The sequence below is a fragment of the Trichomonas vaginalis genome, chromosome III (genome assembly GCF_026262505.1).
Source record: "Trichomonas vaginalis G3 chromosome III, whole genome shotgun sequence".
In the NCBI taxonomy this organism is placed as follows: domain Eukaryota; phylum Parabasalia; order Trichomonadida; family Trichomonadidae; genus Trichomonas; species Trichomonas vaginalis.
In genome coordinates this window covers 748,227-772,343 of record NC_067205.1, presented here as the reverse complement: position 1 = coordinate 772,343, position 24,117 = coordinate 748,227, and the positions used below count along the sequence as shown (strand labels likewise).

The 24,117-nt window shown below is 30.4% G+C and overlaps 8 protein-coding genes across 8 annotated transcripts, besides 4 other annotated features; 5 read left to right on the top strand and 3 right to left on the bottom strand.

Annotated features, from left to right (window-relative positions):
- Positions 1-111: 111 nt before the first annotated feature.
- On the top strand, positions 112-914 carry TVAGG3_0616310 (RNA polymerase II transcription regulator recruiting protein; the record flags this gene model as incomplete). The annotated part of the gene is made up of 1 exon (XM_001317639.2): positions 137-895. The coding sequence occupies one exon, from the start codon at positions 137-139 to the stop codon at positions 893-895; it is 759 nt and encodes a 252-aa protein (XP_001317674.1).
- Positions 915-5,656: 4,742 nt separating this feature from the next.
- Positions 5,657-6,574: a mobile genetic element.
- Positions 6,575-6,592: 18 nt separating this feature from the next.
- Positions 6,593-7,684: a mobile genetic element.
- A 1,284-nt stretch (positions 7,685-8,968) lies between these two features.
- Positions 8,969-9,518, top strand: TVAGG3_0616280 (uncharacterized protein; the record flags this gene model as incomplete). Its single annotated transcript, XM_001317640.2, has 1 exon — positions 8,969-9,475. The coding sequence occupies one exon, from the start codon at positions 8,969-8,971 to the stop codon at positions 9,473-9,475; it is 507 nt and encodes a 168-aa protein (XP_001317675.1).
- A 388-nt stretch (positions 9,519-9,906) lies between these two features.
- Positions 9,907-10,631, bottom strand: TVAGG3_0616270 (uncharacterized protein; the record flags this gene model as incomplete). The annotated part of the gene is made up of 1 exon (XM_001317641.1): positions 9,980-10,576. The coding sequence occupies one exon, from the start codon at positions 10,574-10,576 to the stop codon at positions 9,980-9,982; it is 597 nt and encodes a 198-aa protein (XP_001317676.1).
- Positions 10,632-10,828: 197 nt separating this feature from the next.
- Positions 10,829-12,298, bottom strand: TVAGG3_0616260 (cyclin-like family; the record flags this gene model as incomplete). The annotated part of the gene is made up of 1 exon (XM_001317642.1): positions 10,829-12,298. The coding sequence occupies one exon, from the start codon at positions 12,296-12,298 to the stop codon at positions 10,829-10,831; it is 1,470 nt and encodes a 489-aa protein (XP_001317677.1).
- A 342-nt stretch (positions 12,299-12,640) lies between these two features.
- TVAGG3_0616250 (uncharacterized protein) lies at positions 12,641-13,120 on the bottom strand (the record flags this gene model as incomplete). The annotated part of the gene is made up of 1 exon (XM_001317643.1): positions 12,641-13,120. One exon carries the CDS (start codon positions 13,118-13,120, stop codon positions 12,641-12,643), a length of 480 nt encoding a protein of 159 aa, XP_001317678.1.
- Positions 13,121-13,202: 82 nt separating this feature from the next.
- On the top strand, positions 13,203-16,690 carry TVAGG3_0616240 (Ras GTPase-related family; the record flags this gene model as incomplete). Its single annotated transcript, XM_001317644.2, has 1 exon — positions 13,203-16,637. One exon carries the CDS (start codon positions 13,203-13,205, stop codon positions 16,635-16,637), a length of 3,435 nt encoding a protein of 1,144 aa, XP_001317679.1.
- Positions 16,691-17,050: 360 nt separating this feature from the next.
- Positions 17,051-17,078: a mobile genetic element.
- A 342-nt stretch (positions 17,079-17,420) lies between these two features.
- Positions 17,421-19,637, top strand: TVAGG3_0616220 (uncharacterized protein; the record flags this gene model as incomplete). The annotated part of the gene is made up of 1 exon (XM_001317645.2): positions 17,421-19,637. The coding sequence occupies one exon, from the start codon at positions 17,421-17,423 to the stop codon at positions 19,635-19,637; it is 2,217 nt and encodes a 738-aa protein (XP_001317680.1).
- Positions 19,638-20,178: 541 nt separating this feature from the next.
- Positions 20,179-20,959: a mobile genetic element.
- Positions 20,960-21,174: 215 nt separating this feature from the next.
- Positions 21,175-23,289, top strand: TVAGG3_0616200 (spectrin binding; the record flags this gene model as incomplete). Its single annotated transcript, XM_001317646.1, has 1 exon — positions 21,175-23,289. One exon carries the CDS (start codon positions 21,175-21,177, stop codon positions 23,287-23,289), a length of 2,115 nt encoding a protein of 704 aa, XP_001317681.1.
- Between the last annotated feature and the right edge of the window lie 828 nt (positions 23,290-24,117).

The following is a 24,117-nucleotide window of genomic DNA, read 5'->3' as shown; positions in this document are numbered from 1 at the left end:
TCAAATACAATCATTATTATTACACATAAGCATTACTTTAAATATTTCAGTTTTGAGAAACACTCAATAAATTCTATCCAAAATTCATTCTGACTTCGACCAGAGTAGTTCAATTTTGAACAATATAGTTTATTAGATGAATTTCCCTCAGCAATATTACACCTTTTATAATTACTACCCATATCCTCAGCAGATGATGCAGTTCCCTCCTACCAACTACATGTGGCCTGCAGTTGACAGAGGGAACAGTTCATTACGACATAAATTTACAAAGGCAGAGGACGACCTTCTCAAGCAATTAGTGGCTAAATTCGGAGAATCTAACTGGATGGCAGTCGCTTCGCATATGAAAACGAGAACACCACGTCAATGCAGAGAGAGATATAAAAACTACCTATCAGACAAGATTAAAAATGGGCCATGGACCCATGAAGAGGAAGTTTTACTTCAGGAAAAAGTTAAAGAACTCGGACAAAAGTGGGCAAAAATCGCTTTATTCTTCGAGAGTCGATCAGATGTTAACGTAAAAAATCATTGGACAGCGCTTGTTAACAGGCAAATTCGCGAAAATTTATCAATGAAAAACAACCCAGCACAGCCAATTGTTAAAGCTGAGGAAACAAAAGAAGAAGACGTAAACTCAGAACCCATCTATGTCCCAGACACAGTTAATCAGGACACTCCTCCACAGGAAGATAAACTATATATACAACCAACTCAAGACCAAACACCGCCGTCTGCTGAAGACGCTATTATCGAACCACCAAAGGATAATAATAATAATTCGAATTCTTCGACCAGCATTTGGGATCAACCGCTTGTACTCGATCCAGCAAATGAATGGGCAGCAGTTACATCATCATTCAACGGCAAATCCTTATTCGACTTCTTTTAAAATGTTTGTATATGTCTTTTTTTCATCGACACTTTTTTGAATTATGACGCAAAATTTCGTAATCTTTGAATATACTTCACAGACGAATTAATTCCGAAAATTCGATTGTTTTAATATTTTAAATCATCTTTGCTTGGAATTGTTTTGTTTTGTATGACAAAATTTCCTGTTCCGACCATGGGTATCATTGAATTCACATCTTTTAGGCAAATATATTATCTATAACATAACACATTGCTGGTTATTATATTCTAAACTTCCAACTATCGTATTTTCCATCTGAATAATTCACTTTCAAAAACGCCAATTATGCGGTTCAAAAGATATAGCACATTTTGAAGATCAAACAACGAGTTTTTCAGATTTTGAAACATTCTTTTAGTCATCCAACATTTTTTCTCATATCATTGTTACTTAGATCAGCAAATGGTCTATCTCATACCATCACCGACCATTAAACAAAGTTCATAGTCAGCACATATAAGGATTCTTCGATTCTGCCAAAAATGATTTCAGTATTGTTCTAATATTTGTAATCACTGGCATCTATTTATATAATATTCCTTGTCTCTATTTTGATATGTGATTAATGATACTATAGCATCGTTCAATGATTTTCAAGATTTACGAATATTAAGCCATTAAATTCTCATAAGTTTCTTTTACTTTCCTATGATACTTATAGGTTCCCTACCATTCAAGTATATACAACCAGCTTTATTGCTAATTGCCCGATGAGGAAACGAATACATTACAGTATGGGGGTTTTTAACGTGGAAAAAAGCTTTTTCAGCTGCTCCTAAGATTCTATGAAGAAAAAGCAAGTTCATACATAATCCTATAGTACCAGTCATTATAACCAATCAAGATCAAAGGTTAAAACTTATGTTATAAATATGAATATTTTTAAAATTTGGCAGTTCTGAGACAATTCTAGGGGTAAAACGCATTAAAATAAATGTTCTACCATAATCCCAGTATCATCTCTTCAAAATCGAAGCTAAAGTACTCACAAAATCTAGATTGAGAGGCGGTCAATGACTTTTGAGGGGAAATTAACGCATGGAATTTAATATTATTTAGGTTGATATTCTTGCTTATTATTTCAGAAAAAAATCTTAAAAATTTCAATATGAAAATTGAAAGCAATTCAAAAAAATTGCTAACATGTAAATTTTAATATCCTATGCATAATTTCATATTTTGAACATTTTTTATTTTTGTTTAAAACTTAAAATTTTGCGAATTTAATATAATTTATAAAATATAATACGTATATATATTTAAAATACACTAAATTTAACTGTTAATTGACGTTTTTGGGAATGAATTTTATCAAAACATGCCTGAATCCGAAAATTTGAAAGAACGAATTACACAATCATATATGTAGAATTCAAAATACAAACTTAAAGATTGTATACGTTTAAAATTATTCAGATTGTGTTTGATTTCCACTCATTTTGTTTCTTTTGAACTCTAACACTAACATTTCATGATGATTACATGATCCATTTATACATGGTTGAATTGTTCCAGATTCTACCAGAAAATCAATCCAAATTTCTCAATGCATTCATGTTGATTGGACAAAATTTAAAATTTATCAGCCTGTTTCCAGAGAAACTCATATATTCCCTAATGAAATGTAATTTTTGCTACATTTATTTCAATCAAATTTCAAAAAATTGACTGCAGAGCTTGAAAAGGTGATGAATCATGTTGTTATTAGATGTACATATTAGATTTACTATTACCAAAAAAATGCTCAAATTTGAATAGTTTTTAGAAAATTTGGAATTACACTCCTTACATTATATATAATTAAATGTTTAAATTTTATTTATTTTCCCTTTTAATTTTATAACGTGCTCTATCAAAACTAACCTCTCAATTGAAGGCCACAAAATCTAAGTAGTGAGGGTACACAAATTTTGTATGGAGTACGGTTCAATTTTTGAGAGCCTCACTACTTAGATTTTGTGACTACCTTAGAAAAATTATTTATCCAAATGCTTGCATTCTATTACAAATTGATTTTATTATATCTCTGTTATACATAAAAATATTTTAAACAATTACTTTGTTCTAACACAATAATTTTTAGATAATTCTTATGAATTAGACTTATACTTATAATTTATTGAGATATTTCTATGGCACATCAATCAAGATATAGATGATGATATTAAATGCATAGTTTCTATTAAAGATTACACTTGATTTATTTGAAATTAATTTTTTGATTATTATGTTTTTGTATTTTAATAAAAGGATTAACAAGAACTATATTATTTGAATCTATTTTCATCTAAAACATCAGAATTTTGAAAGAATAATTTTTTACCATACTTCAATAAGCATTGTAAGATCTATCATATCAATCTTGTATATCTATGCATGTACATAATATTATATCTGCTGTGATCTAGTTCCTAGATGCATATATATTTTATTTGATATCGAATACTTACAAACATCTAGTTAAATCTAATATAGGACTATCTTTTAATTTATAAACAAAATTTAATTGTCGGTAACACTCTCCTGTATAATAAAGATACAATTAAAAATTATATACATATATTACAAATCCAAGAACCATGAATCCCGAGTAGCATTGTATAGTCAAACAAATATTTTTTCATAAACACAATTAGTATTATACTATCTTGATTTAAAATTATATTTTTGGCAAATGAAAATGAATCATTTTGAAATATATAGATTCTGTTACTTTTAATGGATGCATGATGCACTATATGATGATTATCAAGAAAATCTAAACTGTTTTATCGCCAATTAATGGTAATGAAGAAAATCTGAAAAATAATTTAACATCAATATGATATTTAATGAAACAATTATTAAAACAAATTAAACTTAAGAATTAAACTATATTTATCATATAAACATCTATGAAAATTTACTTTAATATGTTTCTAGATGCATCTCAATGGAAATCCACGCTACAACAGTCTAGCGTTATGTGTAGGTCCTACGAACAGGATCTCGACGGATATAATATCAAATACATGTGTGGATGCATATATATGAAATACTAATAAAAATGATGTTTATTAAAAAATATGATAATTTATTTCTTCTAAAGTTTTTATTTTATAGATTAATACATAATATAAATCTATGTTGTATATCATTTTATCATTCAAAAGGAATAATAATATCAAATTAAAATTAGATCGTTGTTTTTCTGAGCAAGAATGTCAAACATTGAAAATAATGTTTATTTATTTCAATTATAAACTAATTATACGATAAATATTCCCATTTATGCATTCTATTTATTGCATTTAAGAAGATCATAATAAATTTAACTAGGATTCAAAATTGTGTATAACATAGTTATATTAACCTTCTTCTATGGCGATTTCTACAACTCTCTTTTATATAATCCAAACTATTATATGTAATCTTGGGAAAGTATATTAACTTTTGAGAAATTGTGAGGAAATATTTGTATCTTTCAATCATAATTAGGTATGACATGATATTTGTCATATAAACATCTATGAAAATTTACTTTAATATGTTTCTAGATGCATCTCAATGGAAATCCACGCTACAACAGTCTAGCGTTATGTGTAGGTCCTACGAACAGGATCTCGACGGATATAATATCACATGTATGTGTGGATATATATTCAAGAAAATTTAACATAACTTACTATGTATCAATTATAAAAATATATTATCAATCATAAAAATATTATATTACCTAATTTATCATATAGTTTATTAACATTGACATTGCATATCAATGTTTTGTATAATATCATTTTAATCAAAAAAATAAATTTAAATACATTGTCAGCTAAGACTTTTGACTAAAGAAATAATAAATACATTATTATGTAAAAATTGATATTATAATAAAATAAAAACTGTAAAAGAAATAAATTATCATATTTTTTAATAAACATCATTTTTATTAGTATTTCATATATATGCATCCACACATGTATTTGATATTATATCCGTCGAGATCCTGTTCGTAGGACCTACACATAACGCTAGACTGTTGTAGCGTGGATTTCCATTGAGATGCATCTAGAAACATATTAAAGTAAATTTTCATAGATGTTTATATGACAAATATCATGTCATACCTAATTATGATTGAAAGATACAAATATTTTCTAATAAAATCTCAAAAGTTAATACATTATAATAAGATTTTTTGTAATAGTCTGCAATTTACATGAAAAAGTGTCTGAATCACAAATACTCAGAACTTGTATAGATTTATTACACTAAACTATTAATGTTAGTCAAATATGTCGTGATATTATAAAATGCAATAAATAGAATGCATAAATGGGAATATTTATCGTATAATTAGTTTATAATTGAAATAAATAAACATTATTTTCAATGTTTGACATTCTTGCTCAGAAAAACAACGATCTAATTTTAATTTGATATTATTATTCCTTTTGAATGATAAAATGATATACAACATAGATTTATATTATGTATTAATCTATAAAATAAAAACTTTAGAAGAAATAAATTATCATATTTTTTAATAAACATCATTTTTATTAGTATTTCATATATATGCATCCACACATGTATTTGATATTATATCCGTCGAGATCCTGTTCGTAGGACCTACACATAACGCTAGACTGTTTTAGCGTGGATTTCCATTGAGAGGCAAACTTGGAAAAAATTGAAAATCTGGATTTGAACCTTCAACCTCTACGGCCAAAAACAGTTCCAGGCTAAAACAAAATCGAGTAGGGGTAATTTTTGCTAAAAGTGACACACTTGTAAAAAGTGACACACTCATGAAGGGTGTGATTACCGATCGGTAATTTCGACAGTTTAGAATTTAAAATTTTTTATGGAACTGTTGCGAGTTTCATAAAGAATTTAAGGAATATAAGCAAAGATTTGAATCAAAATCTTAGATCTAAGCCGCTCGATTCGCTCGCGGCTTCCGCGAATTACAGATCAGCAAAGATTTGAATCAAAATCTTCGAACTAAGCCGATCGCTTCGCTCGCGGCTTTCTTTATTATTTTAAATTTGCATATTTCCATCAAAAGTTCATAAGGTAAAAAATTTCGTTTATTTTTACTAAGAAAAAAAGGTTTTTGATAATAAATTTATTTTATTTCGAAAAAGTAGCAATAATCGTAAAAGGGTATTGATAGGCTTGCTAAAGTAACTAATTTTAGCTGTCAAATACTTTTGTATTTTGAAGTAAATTAGTATAAATTTGTTTTTACTTTTATTTCGAAAAAGTAACAATAATCGTAAAAGGGTATTGATAGGCTTGCTAAAGTAACTAATTTTAGCTGTCAAATACTTTTGTATTTTGAAGTAAATTAGTATAAATTTGTTTTTACTTTTATTTCGAAAAAGTAACAATAATCGTAAAAGGGTATTGATAGGCTTGCTAAAGTAACTAATTTTAGCTGTCAAATACTTTTGTATTTTGAAGTAAATTAGTATAAATTTGATATTATTTTAACTCCCTTTGAAAACCTCAATTTTCCATACAGAGGGAACGGGAATAGCATCCAATATTCCCTGAGAATGGTTGCGCATTCTCAGTTCCCTCTATATTTCGAACGAAGCTCTCATCGGTCTTTTTTTTAATACTAAACGTTTTTTTCCCTGTCACTTTTAGCTAAAATTTGGGTTTGCCAACAAAATCCACGTTAAGGGTCCACTGTAAGGCCAAATAAGGCCTATCGTCATCCCAAAAATATTGCTCAAGATGGTGTTTTACTAAGACCCAAAACTTAAAAAAACACAAAAACATTAACTTTACTCTTTTGAGATCCTTATCAGATGTGCAACAATTTGATGCAGTATCGCAATTCGAATCCGATTTTTTAATGTAGATGTACTCTAACATTCTTGAAAAAATGCAAAATGATATTAATTAAGCTTTTCATTTCTGTATCATACACGAAACAAAATCATTTATTATACTAAAATTTATCAAAGTTTGAATAATGAAAAAAATAATATCTAAATTTTTACATTGAGTCGGCTATTGATATGGTCAATATTAAATCGTTTAAAAATGGGCATTGGCCAGAATAATACCCACTAAAATACACTTTTTTTTAAATGTTATCAATTTGTTATGGTATATCTTTATGATAATGAATAAAATGCTTATCTTTCATAAGTAAATACATAATTTATGCTGAAACACAAAAAATAACACGAAAATTTTTTGCCAACATTTCAAAACTAAGGATAATGTTTTGAATATATAAGCAATAATACTTTGTCTGGAGAATTAAATTTGTGCTATCCAATTGTCAATTCTTTGAATTTTTTATAAAATGCACGATATTCCGACATTAGCCTCTTTAAATATAAACTACATGCATCACAATATTAGTATGTAATGGCATTAAAGCGAATTTCCTAATTTCTTCTCAATTTAATTCCTAGAAAAACTTAGGAATTAATGATTGGAAATAGGTCAAAAAATTCCTAATATAAAATTCATACTTATAATAAAATCAAAATTTGAAAATATCTATTTTTCAAAACACGCATCCAGAAGCAAAAAAATAGGAAAAAATCATGTTCTTATAAAACTCGCTGATTTTGCAATTTTTATGTGATTTGAAGTGATAGAATATATTATCATCTTATTAAAACATATACTTCATTGTTACATTCACAAAATATTAATCAGAACACTAGGAAAAGTGGATTTTCGAAAAAAGACGATAACGATTATTTGCAAATCGCCTCTCAATTTTGAGAGACTTTCAATTTTTACAGTGGACCCTTAAAACCCCCATACTGTACATTACAATGGAAGACACAATTTGTAATTTTTAGATTCTATCAGACAGCTTGAATAAACCAATATTAAGGAGAAGAGACTAAAGTGCCATCTCGCAATCAATATATCATTCTTTCATATAAATCACTGCGAAACAAAGTTTTTTTCAAGGAACGATTGATTTTGTCACCGAATTTACATCTAAATATGGTAATACATAAATAATTCTCGATTTAATCTCTCATTTTTGATAGTAAATGGGGTTGCAGAAATAAAATCTCATATATCTATTGAACTGAGATCATAACAATGCAAAAAATATAAATACAAAAATATAGCAAATCAAATTTAATCAATTTGTTTCATGATTAAAATTCAAAATTATATCGACTTATAATCAATCTTTTGTAAAACGCATTGATATGATGTGGATAGTACTTTAATGAGAAGCAGATTCAGAAAACTTTGAAAATTGATATTGAGAGTTTCAATAATTTGGAAATTAATTAAAATTAATAAAGCTGTTTGTTACACTTTGCCGATATTCAGATTTTGTGAAAATACCGAAAGTTCCTTAAATGAAATAATTGATATCGAGTAGCTTGAAAAATGAAGCAATTATCAAAGACAGCAAGATATGATAATAGATATGATCAAAACTAATAGCATATAATTAGTATGAAGATTGTTGGTCAATATAGAAAGTTTCCATTCATCTTACCAATTAGGTCACTTTTTCATAATGACGTGAAATATAATCATTCTGCAAATTTGATTCAAAAATATCACTCAAAAATGATATTAGATGGAAATCATGATTTGTGACTATCTTCTGAAAATGTCCCAACTCATAGAAAGTCCTTTTTGAAACAGTATTGAAAAAAATGAACTTGGTGAAAATAGAGTTACATTTATGAGTACAGTAAAATATAATAATATTTTCGATTTTTGTTAATTGAATTAGCGAGATAGTATTGAAAAAATGATAATTGTCCTTTCTAATATCGTACAATAAGGTGCACCTCCAGAAAGAACAATAATTTTAGCCATTTCATAAAAATTTGTTATAAATCTCGAAACGTGCTGCGTAAAATTCTTAAAATTGTATTCGTAGTAGGTCATAAATTATAGATCAAAAGCTATCATTTCTTACGAAAATAGGATGCACGTTGAAATTTTTATCTCAAAAGAACTTTGAATACACTCTGAGAATTTTAACAAGATATCTTTGCATATTATCATAATATAAATAATATTCAAAAACACGTTTGATGCCAACTTTTCAATATGCCTCTCAAAGCTGTCAATATCATAATAATCAAGATGTTTCCTCATCCAGTGTATGTCATCCAAAGAGTTGGAAAGCGTAACGATCTTTCTGAGCAAGCCCTCCAAGAGCAGGCAATGACAAACAATAGAATTCGCAGATGTGGACCAAGATTAAACATTGTTAACAAATATTTCGAAGATAGATTTGGTCCCAAGTTGAATTTCAAGGATCTTAAATATATTGCTGATCAAGTTGTCAAAAGAATTCCATTACACGTTGATAGAATTTCAAAGAGAAATAAAACAGCTATGCAATGCTGGTTCACTGAACAGTGGAACTTAATTAAACCAATATTGGACAATATGGTTATAACAATTTCAGAGCCTCAACAAGTTGCACAAAATCAAATTTCACAAATTAAACAAAATGAAGAGAAAGAAGAAATTATCACGCAAATCCTTCCATTTGAGGTCCTGACAAAATCAAACAAGACATTTTCAAATTTCCAGACTAACTTAATTTAAGTGATTCTGGAACCGTTTTATTTACGAACATTAGATCGGCTACTTGATGCTTTCACCGAGTCCTTTCTAATTTTCTTATTTTATAGTTATTTTTTGTTTTTATAAATTGTTTCTATCATTTTAAAATTCTTTCATTTTTCAATAATCCTTTGAATTTAATTGAATCTTGTGCTTTGTAAGCACGGACTCATCTCAATTCTGTATTAACTCAACTACATGGCATGGTGGCCAAATAGCGAAATACTTACTGTATCAAATCGAAGATTAAAGATTTCCCAATTTTATATTTTTAATAACTTACGCATTTCTTTTATAACCCTAAACATCAATGCAACCTATATTGGCAAGTGTTAAACTACAATGTTATTCTCTAACAAGCAAATCATCATCAACAATTGAAAATAATTCTTCCTTTTGATAGCAGGAACCATCTTATATTTCCTATAAATTAAGATTGAAACACAAAGATTTGATATAGCAAAGATTCACACAATATTTTACAATTTATTTCCAAAACAAAACAAAAGCAACAATAAGAACAATAATAATTGCAACCAAAGCAGTATAAATTACTGCATTTGACTTCTTTGCAGGCGGTGCAGATGATTCAGTAAGGCTGAGATCTCTTGCTTTAGTAACTGAAGTTTCCTGTTGTATTTCTTTCAGATCTTTAACTCTTTCATCTGTAAATACTTCTGTAATTTGAGGTGCTTTGCCAAATAATGAATCTGTGAAAAATTTTACTGCATTATCTTGCAATTCTTTTGAATTTTCACTAGAAATACCTAATTTCTGTTTGTTTTCTCTTCTTCTTAGCTTATTAGTTAAATTCTTCCACATTTTCCTATATTCTTGCTTCTTCCATTTTGCTAAGAAAGGTTTCATTTGTATTCCTTTTAATTTGTTATTTCCAGCACGAGCATCTAAGTTTTCTGATATATATTTCATTTGAACTTGACGATTTAATGAGAGACTTAATTGCAACCACTTTAAATGAAGCATTTCCTTTTCAGATTTGTTAGATCTTTCTTGACAAGCTTTATTAACTTTGTCAAGTGCTGATTGCCCTAAATAAGTAACATGATATTTATTCTTTGTCATCCAAAAAAATTAACAGTTTTCAAACGGTTAGTCACTTTTCCTCTTCTGCTTTTAGCTTCATTTTACTATTTTCGTTTGATTTCTGAAATGAGCAATCATTCAATTCGAGAGTTTATACAATAACAGTATTATAACTCATGCAATTTCTTATGAATAAATATTTTTGTTTCATAATCAGGATAAATTAATCCAAAAAATGAAAAACAATCAAAGTTATAAATACTGACAGTTATATTTTACATTACAAATTGATCATTTCCTGTTTTTCGGAGAATGTGGTGGTGGAGGAGGTCTTCTTTGTGGAGAACGATCTCTTTCCTTCATTGGAGATGGATGAGGCTTTCTTTCTGATGAATAAGAGGGTGGAGGTGGATAATCTCTCCTTGAATTTTGCTGATGTCTTCTTCGATCCATATGGCGATCATCTGGCAGAAATTCATCATCACATCTATACGGGAAACCTCTTTCATCTGGATATGGCCTTCTATCATCATATCTAGAATAATAATCATCTCTTCTGTCGTCTCTCCTCTCATCTCTTCTATCATCATAAGGAGGCCTACGACGAGGACCGAACCTATCATCATAATATGGCGATGGTGGTCGATAATCCTCTCTAAATCTATCTGAACTGTAAGAATGTCTAAGATCTCTTGGTCTTCCGTCCCTGAAGTTCCGATGATCATCATCCATCCTTTTGCGCTTCTGCTTTCTGCTTTCTTCGAGTGATTTTGTGGAGAAACGAGGCTGAGGAGGAAAATTCATAAGTTCTGCAGAGAAAGGAGGGCATAATGGCTGATGATCTGCGTAGTGGTGATGGAATATTGAATTATCAGGTGGTAAAACTCTTTGTAAAAGAAACAATGGAAGAGGTGGACATAACGGTTCTTGATTTGCAACTGAGGGACAGATCGGAACAGATTTGTATTCTGAAAATGGACTGAAGTCGACATAAACGGCTGGAATCAGCGGTGGCTTTATATTCTTTTTTGCAAGACTATCCAAAACGTAAGGGCGTATTTCGGCCAAAGCATGATCAAAATCTTCCTGTTTGATTTGCGGCGCGATAATGGAATTCCATTTACGGCAACCGGGTGAAAAGTTTTCGTAATAAAATTCGAGAGTTATTTGGGTTACTGTTAAAGCGATCAATTCCAGTGGAATTGAATAATAGTCTGATAGCATGAGAATTTCATTCTGGATTTTTTCTGATGTAGAAGAACAATCATTAAAAATAAAAGAGTGGATATCTATAGTTTGGATATTGTAATGCCAAGACATAATCCTTGAAATGTTTTTGATAACTATATCTTGAACATTTGGAAGATAAAAATTGAAGTTTAACGCAATAATTATATCTTTTTCTCTGGCAACAGCATTTTGAGTTAATGTTTCAGAAAATTTTTCTGCCTTTGTATCACCACATCCCAACTCTGTAGCAGCTTCGGCAAACTGTGGTTTAACAAACCAATCTCGAATGGCGTTCACAATTTGCCGCATTGGAACAACGCATTCATTAACTTTTGAAGAAAGATTATATGCTGCAACGAGAGATGTAAAATAATCTGACTTTTCCGGCGTCGTTTTTTCATAAAATTTCAATAAATAACGCATAGTTGATGAACAAAGCGGCGTGTTGAAATCCTTATATAAGCCAGGCATGTGCACCATTACTTGCAAGATGTTTTCCAACACTTCTTTGGGAATTGATGTTGGAATCATCCAAAAATTTTATATTTTTTATTGCTTTGAATTTTTACAATGAAATCAGAAAATATTATAATGATTTACAAACGAAGAAGTAAACAATTTTTAACCGGATAAAAGTTTAATTTTTCCAAGATTTTTTTTTAAAAATGTAAATTACTGTGATTTAAATACTAACAATTTCTTTAGTACGACAAAATATACCGATACAAAAGAACAAAACAGTACAAAAACTAATATTGGTATTTTTCCAATTAATATTTTGAATTTCATGGGTAATGCTATTGCAAAGTCAATGACAATTGACATAAGTTGTACTAATATCTTCTTCTTTCATGATTAAACCTAAACAAAGCTCTAAATTCTAAAGATAAATAAACCGATTATACTTAAAAGGAATATTACTATCCAGAACAGTAATCTGTAATTAATTTTAGTAAGATTGAATCTATTGTTGGACGCTTTTGTTGGATCATAATTTTTCATTTCGCTAATAGAAGGACTAGGAAGTCTTTCTACAGGTAGCGGCGTATATGGAGTCATTGGAGAATTTATTGCTACAGGTGTGTTTCCTTTTGACACAACTTTAACAGGAGTTGGTGAATCATCGAATATAGTTGATGATATTGAGCGCTGAGGGGTCTTCAACCCTGTAGGACTTTCTGATGGCGGCGTTCTTTTGAATTTTTCTTTATCTTTTTGAATGATTTTGATAATTTCTGCTTTTGTTGCATTGTTGTTAATCGAAACTCCATATTTTCGCAAAATTTCATGCAGAGATGCTATTGAATATGCATAAAGATTATCAAAATCTGCATCAATAAATGGATAATTCATTCGAAAAAAAAATTGACAAATTCAATTCTTTTTTGACATCTTTGTTTACTTGTAAAATTTTACAAATCGAATTTGTCAAAAAATGGGAATTGAAGGATCTACTGCTGCTCCTCAATCTCCCGCGGCAAGACCTAAACAAAGGCAGCAGGTTGCTCACCAAATACTTATTGTTATCAGAGGTGCAAGGAAAACAGGCAAAACTAATCTACTCGCAAGAATGAAAGGTTTGCAATTTATAGATCAATATAAACCCACACCGATTATGCAAGCAACTGAGCTTATTTGGACTCCAATAAGCTCTCCAAATGACAAAATCAAGATTGTTGTTTGGGATGTCGTTGATCACGCATTAAAATTGCCAAATGTACCGGAAGGAAAGGAATTACCAGATGCAACTACAGTCGATACATTCAGTCGAGCGGATGGCGTTGTTATTATTTATGATCCTCGCGATGAAGAATCAGCAAGATACGCTTTATCTGTTGTTAATGAAGCACCTGAACATTTACCAAAGATACTCGTAGCAAATTTCTTAGACCAATTCCAAGAACCACCGAAAATTCATCCAATTCTCGAAGGAGTTAAAGATAAAATTTTCCATTTAAACGCTTCAATGAAATCTAACGCCGGTCTGTCAGAAATAGCTAAATGGCTCGATCTGCCTTTACATATAAGTCTTAAAAAACTTTACGAAAATTTAATTGTATCAGCCAATCAAGAACTCGACAGTATCAAGGAAGAACTACATATCAAAGAGCAGGAAATCGAAAATACACCAATTCAGACCCAACCAGAAACTCAAAACATTTCAGACATTAAAATTGGAGAAATTACTGAAGGAAATGATGATAAAACAAAAGGAGATAGTATGTTTTGGGATAATAATGACGATGAATTCAAGAATATTAAGATGCCGGCGAATTTACCAAATCTTGACTTTTCTACACTCGAGGATACAAGTAATCCGCTTGACAATCAACAAGAAGAAGAGATTGAGAAACCCAAACCTCAATCAAGACCTCCAAAGAAAGGATCTTTAAGAAGAATTCTTGATAAAAACAAATCTGCCAGAGAAAAACCAAAAATCATACAGAGAACACAACAAAAACCAATTGCAACAGTACCAGTTGCTCAGCCTGAAGAAAAACAAGAAGAAGAGGACGAAGAATCAAATAATGAAAATATTAAACAAATCCAACCTCCTAAACCTTCTCAACCGCAAATACAAAAGCAACCAGAACCTGTTGTTATACCAACAATTGCAGAACCTGCTGATTCTTTCTTTGATAACGAAAAGGCTGAGGAAAAAGAAGATGACAAAGGCGAATTCTGGGGTGATGACGATGATACACCTGTTGTCCCACCAATGAAGAATATTCCAAAATTAGATATAAAATCTGACGAAATAACACAAATTAAGCCACTAAATCAGATTGAGACCGCAGCTACAAAACCAGAAGTTGAAGAAAAATCAATGGAATCTGTTGAAAATCAAAACGAAAAAATTATTTCATCTCCAAAGCAAAATTCTTCCTCAAAAGATAATTTCTTTGATGAAGATAATGCCGAGGATGAAGCAGCACCAGCAGTTCCTTTATTAAAGAACCTTCCGAAGTTAGATATCGATGATGATCAAACAGAACAAAAAGAGAAGACACAAATTTCAAGGCCTCCTTCAAGACTCCAAAAATTGAAGGAGAAAACAGAAAAAGTCTCTCTAAAAGACAGATTAAAGTCAAAGAGAGAAGGAACAGCAGCAACAAAGGTTGAGAAGCCAAAATTACGTGGTCCGGCTCCTGTTGCTCCTAAGAAACCAGCTCCTCCAATGCCAAAACCACAACAAAAATTAGATTCTTATGATTCTATTCAAAACAATGCACAATCATATGATTTATTCGATTCACCAGTAGAGAAACCAAATAATTCCACTCAAAAGCCTCAACAAATGATTGAAGAATACGATTCTTTTGATTCTCCAAAGGAATTAACAAAAATCATTGAAAACAAGCCACCACAGAGAATAGAAGACTATGATGCATTTGATACACCTCAAATTTCATCAAAAGCCGAAAAAATTAAAAATTATTCTGAAAATTCTGTCCAAAGTCAGAATTTATCTGATGACAGTCAATATAATTCATCAATACCAGTAGAACAACCAATAACTTCTGCTACAAGTCTTTCACAAAATAATTTGACTGAAAAAGAAAAACCAAAACCAGAACCAATTGAAAAAGTTGAAGAGCCAAAGAAAGAAGATGTCAAAACAGATGATAAACCAGAAATTATTACAAAATTACCAGATGAAGCTACGAAACCAGAAACTAATACAAAGAACACAGAATTTGACTTCGACAATGCATTCAAGGACATTGGTTCTGCTCAGATTCAAAAAGAAGAAGAATTTAATTTCGGAAATGCTTTCAAAGAGGTTGAAGAAGAAAGGAAAGAAGAAGTTAAGCCACAACAACAAGATAAAACTCAGGTATTACCAGAAAATAACCAAACAATTTCAGAAAATAAGATTAATGACGAATTTAACTTCGAAGAAGCATTAAAAGTCATTGAAAAGGCTGAAGAGAAACAAAACATTGACATTAATACTAATATCATGGCAAACGAGCCTCAAAATGATGATTTTGATTTCAATATCTCATTTGATAAACCAGAAAAGAAGGAAGAAACGTTGAATTTAGGTACTGATATGTTCAAACCTGTTGAAAGCCATGAAATTCCTGTTCAAAATGAAGAAGATACTGCAGATTTTTGGGATGAACAGCTCAAAGTACCTCCACAACCATTAGAAAGCCCTGCAAAGTCAATGCCAATCGATGACAACCTAATGACTGACAATTTCATGCCGAAAGAAAGCGATTTCTTCACAACTGACGATATTAATCAGGAAAGCAATAAATTCTTTGATGAACCATCACAAGAAGACGATAAAAAGACACAAATTATTGATGGCAATAAGAAAGAAACAAATTCTCTCGTTGAAGAAAAAATTGACAATAAATTCTTTGACGAAGATGAAAAAGGAACTTCATTTGATGATAACAAGTTCTTTGATGATGAAAACAAAGTCAATGAAGAAAAAGAAAACAATAATTTCTTCGATGATGATGAATCGAAAGAAGAAACGAAGGAAACCAATGCTTTCTGGGGTGATGATGATGAAAATGTTCCTAGTATCAAGCCACTTGCAAAACTTCCAACTTTGGACACATCATCTTTAGAAAATCCAAAAACAACGAAACCAACAGTTCTCAAGAAGAGGAACGAACCGAAAACAATCAAAGCTGCAAATAAAACAGCTACTAAACCAAAGATTCTTCCTAAGGAAACTTTGCCAAAACCAGTTTTGACAGAAAAACCAAAAATTTTACCAAAATCAGCTGTGACTCCAAAACCAGCTGTGATTGTCAAGCCCCCTCCACCTCCACCAAAGCCTATTGTTATAGAAAATGAAGAAGAAGAGTATAATTACGACGAAGATGAAGATGATTTCTACAAATAAGATTTTTTTTATTTTAGTATATTAGTAATAAACATTTTGTTCTATTTTTATAAGGGCACTTTTATTTTCTACCTCCGCCCACAAATAGCTGCTTTAAATGTCCCAATGGTTGTCTCACTATGATAAATTATTATATAGGGTGTCAGGAAACCCCCGAGGCATCTAGGGATCAAAAGGAGATAACTACATTCTGATTTCATATTCATAAACCTTTGTTATATTAGGTAACTTAGAGTTGTGTAACTTTGATTAAAAGATTTGAATGAGATCTTAAAGTTCGAATTTGTATCTTCAGGAACGAAAAAAATTAATTTTTTCTAAAAAATTGAATCTGAAAACCACATTTGATTCTCAGTTTGTTATTGGGATATTCTCCTGGATATTCAATAAGTTTGCAAAACCCTCACATCCAATTAAGGGTGCACTTACCATTTTCTGGCACGTTCAGATAATATCAACATATCTTTATTTTAATGACAAAATGGTATAATAGCCATTTTAGGAACTATGCAGTGATTTATAATAACTTTTTCTTGATCAAAAATATTAGTTTTTTTATATAGAAATTTGGGATATAAAGCTTGTATGTAAAAAAATCATCTTGACTTCCTTAGAAGACAAATTAACTTTCTTCTCAAAAAGTACGTTTTGCTTTGAAAAATGCATTTAAAAATTCATATGGTCACAAAAAATTACTTAATCTGTCACAAAATGCCATATAAAATTCAGCAAATAACGCAGCTATGAAGCATAACATCTATTTAGAAATTGCCCGTAGGTCTAATGCCTATATTAGCTCTTTATCTGCTACAAGGCTGGGCTCCAGAAGAATGCTGGAAACAATATTTTCCTGATGTAAATTATTCCGATTATGGCAATGTTATTGATCCAGAAATTAAATATAATGCCGAAAATAAGGAATCCTATATTACATTCAAGTCAATTTTTTATCATATTAATAAGGATGTAATTGTATCGACAAAAGCTAATGATCCATCTAATATTCTTATTTATGCATCAATCTTTTATGATGTAGGGTCAACTTACACAATTAGCATTTCTTACGCGACAAAGATGATTTGTAATAAAGCTTGCTTCACTAATACAGTATCAACAATTAAAATATCTACAGGAAAAGCGTTGAATGGTGAACTTAATTCATTTTTTTCCTCGAATAGGGCAGAATGTTATCTAAATCTAAAATTATCGTTTATGTTCATTGAAAATTCCAATATTTCAAAATGCTCTGATTATGCCATAACTAAACCATATAGGCCTAATTATTCAGAGTCTTGTGTACTTTCGTATATTTTCTTTAGTCATTGTGGTGGTCCTGCATCCAGCAACGGATATGCATTAATGACTTATGGAGAATTTTATTTGAGAGATTCTGTAATTCAATATTTTAAAAATGAACATGGAACAAGCTTGGGAAACCTCATTTATTATGAAGGATATAATGAACTTCAAGTGAAAGGGTGTAATTTTATCGAAAATTCTAACTTTCAATACTTGATTTATAGCGATTTTAATAGGGTTTCTATTGTTTCGTCATTCTTTTCAAATAATAATAATATTCCAACAATTAATATCGAGATATCGTCATTTTCTACTGTTACAGACAAAAATTCAATATCAACATCATATGATAATTGCAAACTATTTAATAATGATATTGTTAATTATTATGAAATCAATTTTTTGAGGCACCATTTTTATCCATACCTTAAAAGGACAAATGTTGATATCAAAGTAATAATATCTCAAAAACTGAAGGTTACATATGAATTAGATAATGGGGTTACAGTTAATAATTTTTTCTGGAATAGAATTGATAATGATTATGATTTCGATTTCATTATTCCTGATAATTATGCATTTGAAAATCACTATATTGATTTCACAATTCAATTCTACAACGGAAATACTGCAAATAAAAGAATTAATATTTGGTACAAGCCAATACCATTTGAATTTTATTCTATAAATATCCAAGATGGAACACCTCTCAAAATAGAATATAAGTTACAAAAAACAGATTTAACTAGTAATCCAGTTTTTATCATGAAATATTTTGGTTCAGATATTGAAGTAACCAACTCAAGGAGATTATCCGGAAATTTATATTTGTATGAATGTTTAATTGATATTGATAATTTTCAAGAGGGAACATACAATATTGAATACTATGCAGAAGATAAAAATATTGAATATAATACCTCATCTAACAGATTATCAATTTCAGTGGCAAGTATACCACCAGAATTTAGTATGGTCATGTTAAATCAAACAGAATTAGTATTTGGTGAAGATGAATTCATTACATTACAAGGCGGAGTTTCATACAATAATATAAATAAAGATCTAACATTGACTCCGATTATTGATGGAAAAGCATTATCAAAACAAATCACAATAAATATTAAAAATAAATCAACACATAGCTTTACTTTTAATATTCCATTTAGTGATTTAACATCAGGACCTCATTCAATTAAAATCAAAGTTCGTGATCCAAACTCAAAAGAAGTATTTTCAGATACACTTAACTTCATTATTAAAATACCATTGAAAATAAATTTATCTAATACTTCAAAAGCAACAGTTTTATTATCCCCAACAACAACAGTACTTTTAAATGGAAATGGAATTGCAGATTTTAATTCAAAACAATATTCAATTAAAACATCAATCAATGAAACATTGATTAGCAATTCAATTCGAATAACTCAAGGATCATCTCATTCATATACATTTTCAGGTAATCTGCAAATTCCAAACTATTTGAAAGAAGGAAATTATTATATAAAAGTTTGGATTACAGATAATTCAATCTCTTCAGATAAAATACAAAAAGAATTATTTATTTTCAGAAATCCACCAGAACTTACAATTACATGTGAACAAAATCAAACATTTATTCAAAATGTAAACAAATTAATCAATATTACTGGAAAAGTGATCGATAATGATGGATTTGATAATATTACAATTTTTTAGCATATGACAACTTAAGGGAATCTGCTTTTAATATAGCAACTATCAAAATAACAACACTTAATGAATATCCATTTAATCTTCCAATACAATTTATTCCAAGTTTATCAATTGGACAGCATAAATTAATAATTTATGCAGTAGATCAAGGAAGTCAGGAATCAAATAAGTATAAAGTATATTTTAATTATAAGCAAAAGTCTCAGACATTAAAATCAGATTATAAACGCCTTCTATCCATGAAAAAACACTACTCATTTTTTATCACCTCTATATGGAGGGCTCTAACCCGTATGATAAAACATTAATTTTTTTACTGCTAAGTATTATGACAAATACTTTGTTCCTTTAGTTCAAATTTAGATATATGTGGATCCAGAAAGAACTTTTTGATAGCATTTCTTAGGCCGTCAGAATCACAACACAATGATGAGAAATACATATTTGAGTAATTTGAATGAGATCAGTTGAAACATTTTATATGGAACTTTTTAGTGAAAATTCGAAAATGTGCATTCTATCGTTTGTTATGAGATTATTTATCGGCAAACCCAAATTTTAGCTAAAAGTGACATGGAAAAAAAACGTTTAGTATTAAAAAAAAAGACCGATGAGAGCTTCGTTCGAAATATAGAGGGAACTGAGAATGCGCAACCATTCTCAGGGAATATTGGATGCTATTCCCGTTCCCTCTGTATGGAAAATTGAGGTTTTCAAAGGGAGTTAAAATAATATCAAATTTATACTAATTTACTTCAAAATACAAAAGTATTTGACAGCTAAAATTAGTTACTTTAGCAAGCCTATCAATACCCTTTTACGATTATTGCTACTTTTTCGAAATAAAAGTAAAAACAAATTTATACTAATTTACTTCAAAATACAAAAGTATTTGACAGCTAAAATTAGTTACTTTAGCAAGCCTATCAATACCCTTTTACGATTATTGCTACTTTTTCGAAATAAAATAAATTTATTATCAAAACCTTTTTTTCTTAGTAAAAATAAACGAAATTTTTTACCTTATGAACTTTTGATGGAAATATGCAAATTTAAAATAATAAAGAAAGCCGCGAGCGAAGCGATCGGCTTAGTTCGAAGATTTTGATTCAAATCTTTGCTGATCTGTAATTCGCGGAAGCCGCGAGCGAATCGAGCGGCTTAGGTCTAAGATTTTGATTCAAATCTTTGCTTATATTCCTTAAATTCTTTATGAAACTCGCAACAGTTCCATAAAAAATTTTAAATTCTAAACTGTCGAAATTACCGATCGGTAATCACACCCTTCACGGGTGTGTTACTTTTAGCTAAAATTACCCCTACTCTTTGCAAAACCCTCACATCCAATTAAGGGTGCACTTACCATTTTCGATTTTCTGACAAGTTCAATAAAATTAAAGAAAGACAGTTCCAACTTAAAATATGCCTATCCTGGTCTTCTTTACCACTGGATGAAAATCTCTACTGCCTATATTAAGCGCAAAATTTTTTTTGTTTGGCCAATTTTTTTTTCCTTTTTTTTTGAAGAAATTTTTTTTGAATGGATGTTGATCTCTACATCGAATTAAACCAAAGATACTTGGATGTTGACGAGAGTAATCTTAAAGAAACGGCCTCATTCATAGCCAACTGTGATATTGGCAATTTTTCTATTGGCCGAACAATTATTGCTCAATATTTCATAAAAACATTCAGAGTTAGACCTAAAAAACTTAATATAATTGCAGATCTATTCGCCCAGGTCATCAATACACCAGCCACTTACAATGTCAAAGAATTACCAATCAAATTATTGGATTATTGCTTCGGATATGACAACGAAAGTGACTACAAACTTAAAATACGCGCATTTTACTTCATAAGGAAACTCTTATCTAAAGGAATTTACAACATTGATTCAGATATTTTGCCAAGATTGTTAACAAACATCGAATGGCACGAAAGCTGCCGTCCATACATCTTCAATTGTTGTTGCTGGGCTCCAGAAATTGATCACGTTCGTCCTGGCTTTTTTGATAAAATAAATCTAGACCATGCAACAGACATTGAGCATCTGAAAGACTTTTTCACACATCTAGAGGAACTTAGAGCCGATGGCTGGTCCCTTTTCTTCCGTTCTATTGAGAATGAAGAAGTTCCAGGTTCCATTGCTGATATAATCATGAAAGATGATATAGATTCATTCATAAACCTTGGCGCAAGTAATCCAGACTTCAACTACAACGGTGTTTTGCCCATAAGTTTCTTTGAACACCGAACAATGCTTCAAAGAGGCACTCATTACATACAAGCGGCTGCATTCTTTGGCTCCATACAAATTCTCAAATTTCTTATCCTTAAAGACATTCCAATCAATACGAAAGACATGTTCGAATACATTACATCTCAATATGCAGTTTGTGGCGGCTCTTTGGAGGCCATCAGGCTGTGCGAACAAGCCGGTGCAAGCTTCCTAGGCTGTGCGCAACTCGCTATTGAGTATTTCCAACAAGATGTCTTAGGATGGATATATGATAACCAGCCAAAGAAAGTTTGGAACTTGGACATGTACAATCGTGGCCGCATACATAATGCCAGCCTCGTTGGCAATCTAGCTGCCTTCTTAGAGGCTATAGAGACCGGAGATAGAATTGATCAACCGATGGAAGACGCTCTACCCATTATTCTTGCTGTTAAATGCAACAGCTTCGAGATCGTCCAGTACATTCTTCTCCAAAATCCCGAAGGAGTTGATAAAATTATCTATCAGCACCAAACTCTCATGCAAGTTGCCATTTCATACGCTAAAGATGAGATGATTGACCTCCTGATACAAATGCTCCCGAACTGGAACCATTGGCAAGGTTTTCATAAAGATTTAAACGATCTTTACATTGCGATCCATAAGAGGAGGCCATCGTTGATAATGAAATTGGCCGAGAGGATGCACGTTATAGATAACCCTACCAGATGCTATTTTATGAACGCTGCCATAAGATTAGGATCATTTTACGCAATAAGAGTCATGGCAGAGCATCCAGACATGTTCCCTTTCAATCCTAAGGACATACCAGAAAATTTCAATACAATTCCGGAACTTATTGACCTTCTGACAGAAAAACATATTATATCTCCAGAAAGAAAGGAACTTCCTGAGCACGCGCAGATAGGGTATGTCTATAAGGAGTCTCCTGATGATTACATTAAAGAAAAAACTGGAGTTATGCCAGATCCGTTCTGGATTTGCTCAACTCAGCGGAAATCAGCCAAAACTGTCCTTCAATACTTGATCAGTTCAATATATATGGGAGATCCAAACCTAGAGTTTATAAATTACAATTCAATTGGTCCCTTGGCTTATATTGAAGACTCTACAGAACTTGATACCGGAGCTCCAGATGACGACCAGCAAATTGACAACGATGACGACGAAGAGGAAGAATTTTTCGATGATTATGAGGAAGAAGACGGAGATGACATGGTTTTGACTCCTGCTGAGCTAGCACAGCTTCTCATGAACCTTACTAATCATGACCAGGAAGAAGGAGATCATAATGACCATAATAATGATCATCATGATCATAATAATGAAATTGATCATAATAATGATGATCATCATGATGAAATTGATCATAATCATCATAATGATCATCATGATGACGTTAATTTCCCTTGAGGGTTTCTTGTGTTTTTATAATAAAAATATAGAATATTTTTGTATGATACAAATGCATATATAAATGCATATGCTTTTAATGTAACATTTTAGTTGAATTTGAAAAAATTATTGGATTATCTTATTAGAATGAACAATCTGGAATGCATTTATCATTATTAAACTTATAGTTTATGATAAAAACCATGTAATCTATATATTTTGCATCAATTTGAAATTTTATATTCTTAATTTTATTCTTTATTTACATACAAGAGGACTAAATATGTTGTTCATCTATGTTAAATGGTATATAGTAAGCTATGTTTTAATAATCCATGTTATTTATGAGAATAGAAAAATATACATGAAGTATGTTAATATAAAATCAATGGATTTGATTGCACATGAATAAATAGTGGAAAAACTGCATATGCTACCAAAGATCTCGATTTCATAAATGGAAAATTTATTTTCGTTAATACTATTGCGAGATGGATTCACAAAAGTAAAATTGTTATATAATTTCTTAGAAGGACAATCAATTCTTGTGTTTTTTTGATAAAATAACTTGTATTCTCCTCGAAATGAACAAATTAGTTCAGGATTATCATTATTAATCGATCCATATATATCTAGATCTTTAAAACATTCATTAACTTTGCATGAAAGTGAAGAAAATGAATCCAAGCGAAAAAGAATTTTTGAAAAACTAATAGAAAAGGACGAATTAGCGACATCGGTTGACTTCCAAAAACTCCCATTTTGAAAGATGTTAGTTGGAGGAAAACATGACTCTGAGGAGCTTGCAAAAATATGTAAATCATTTGGCAAATACGAATGAAGGAA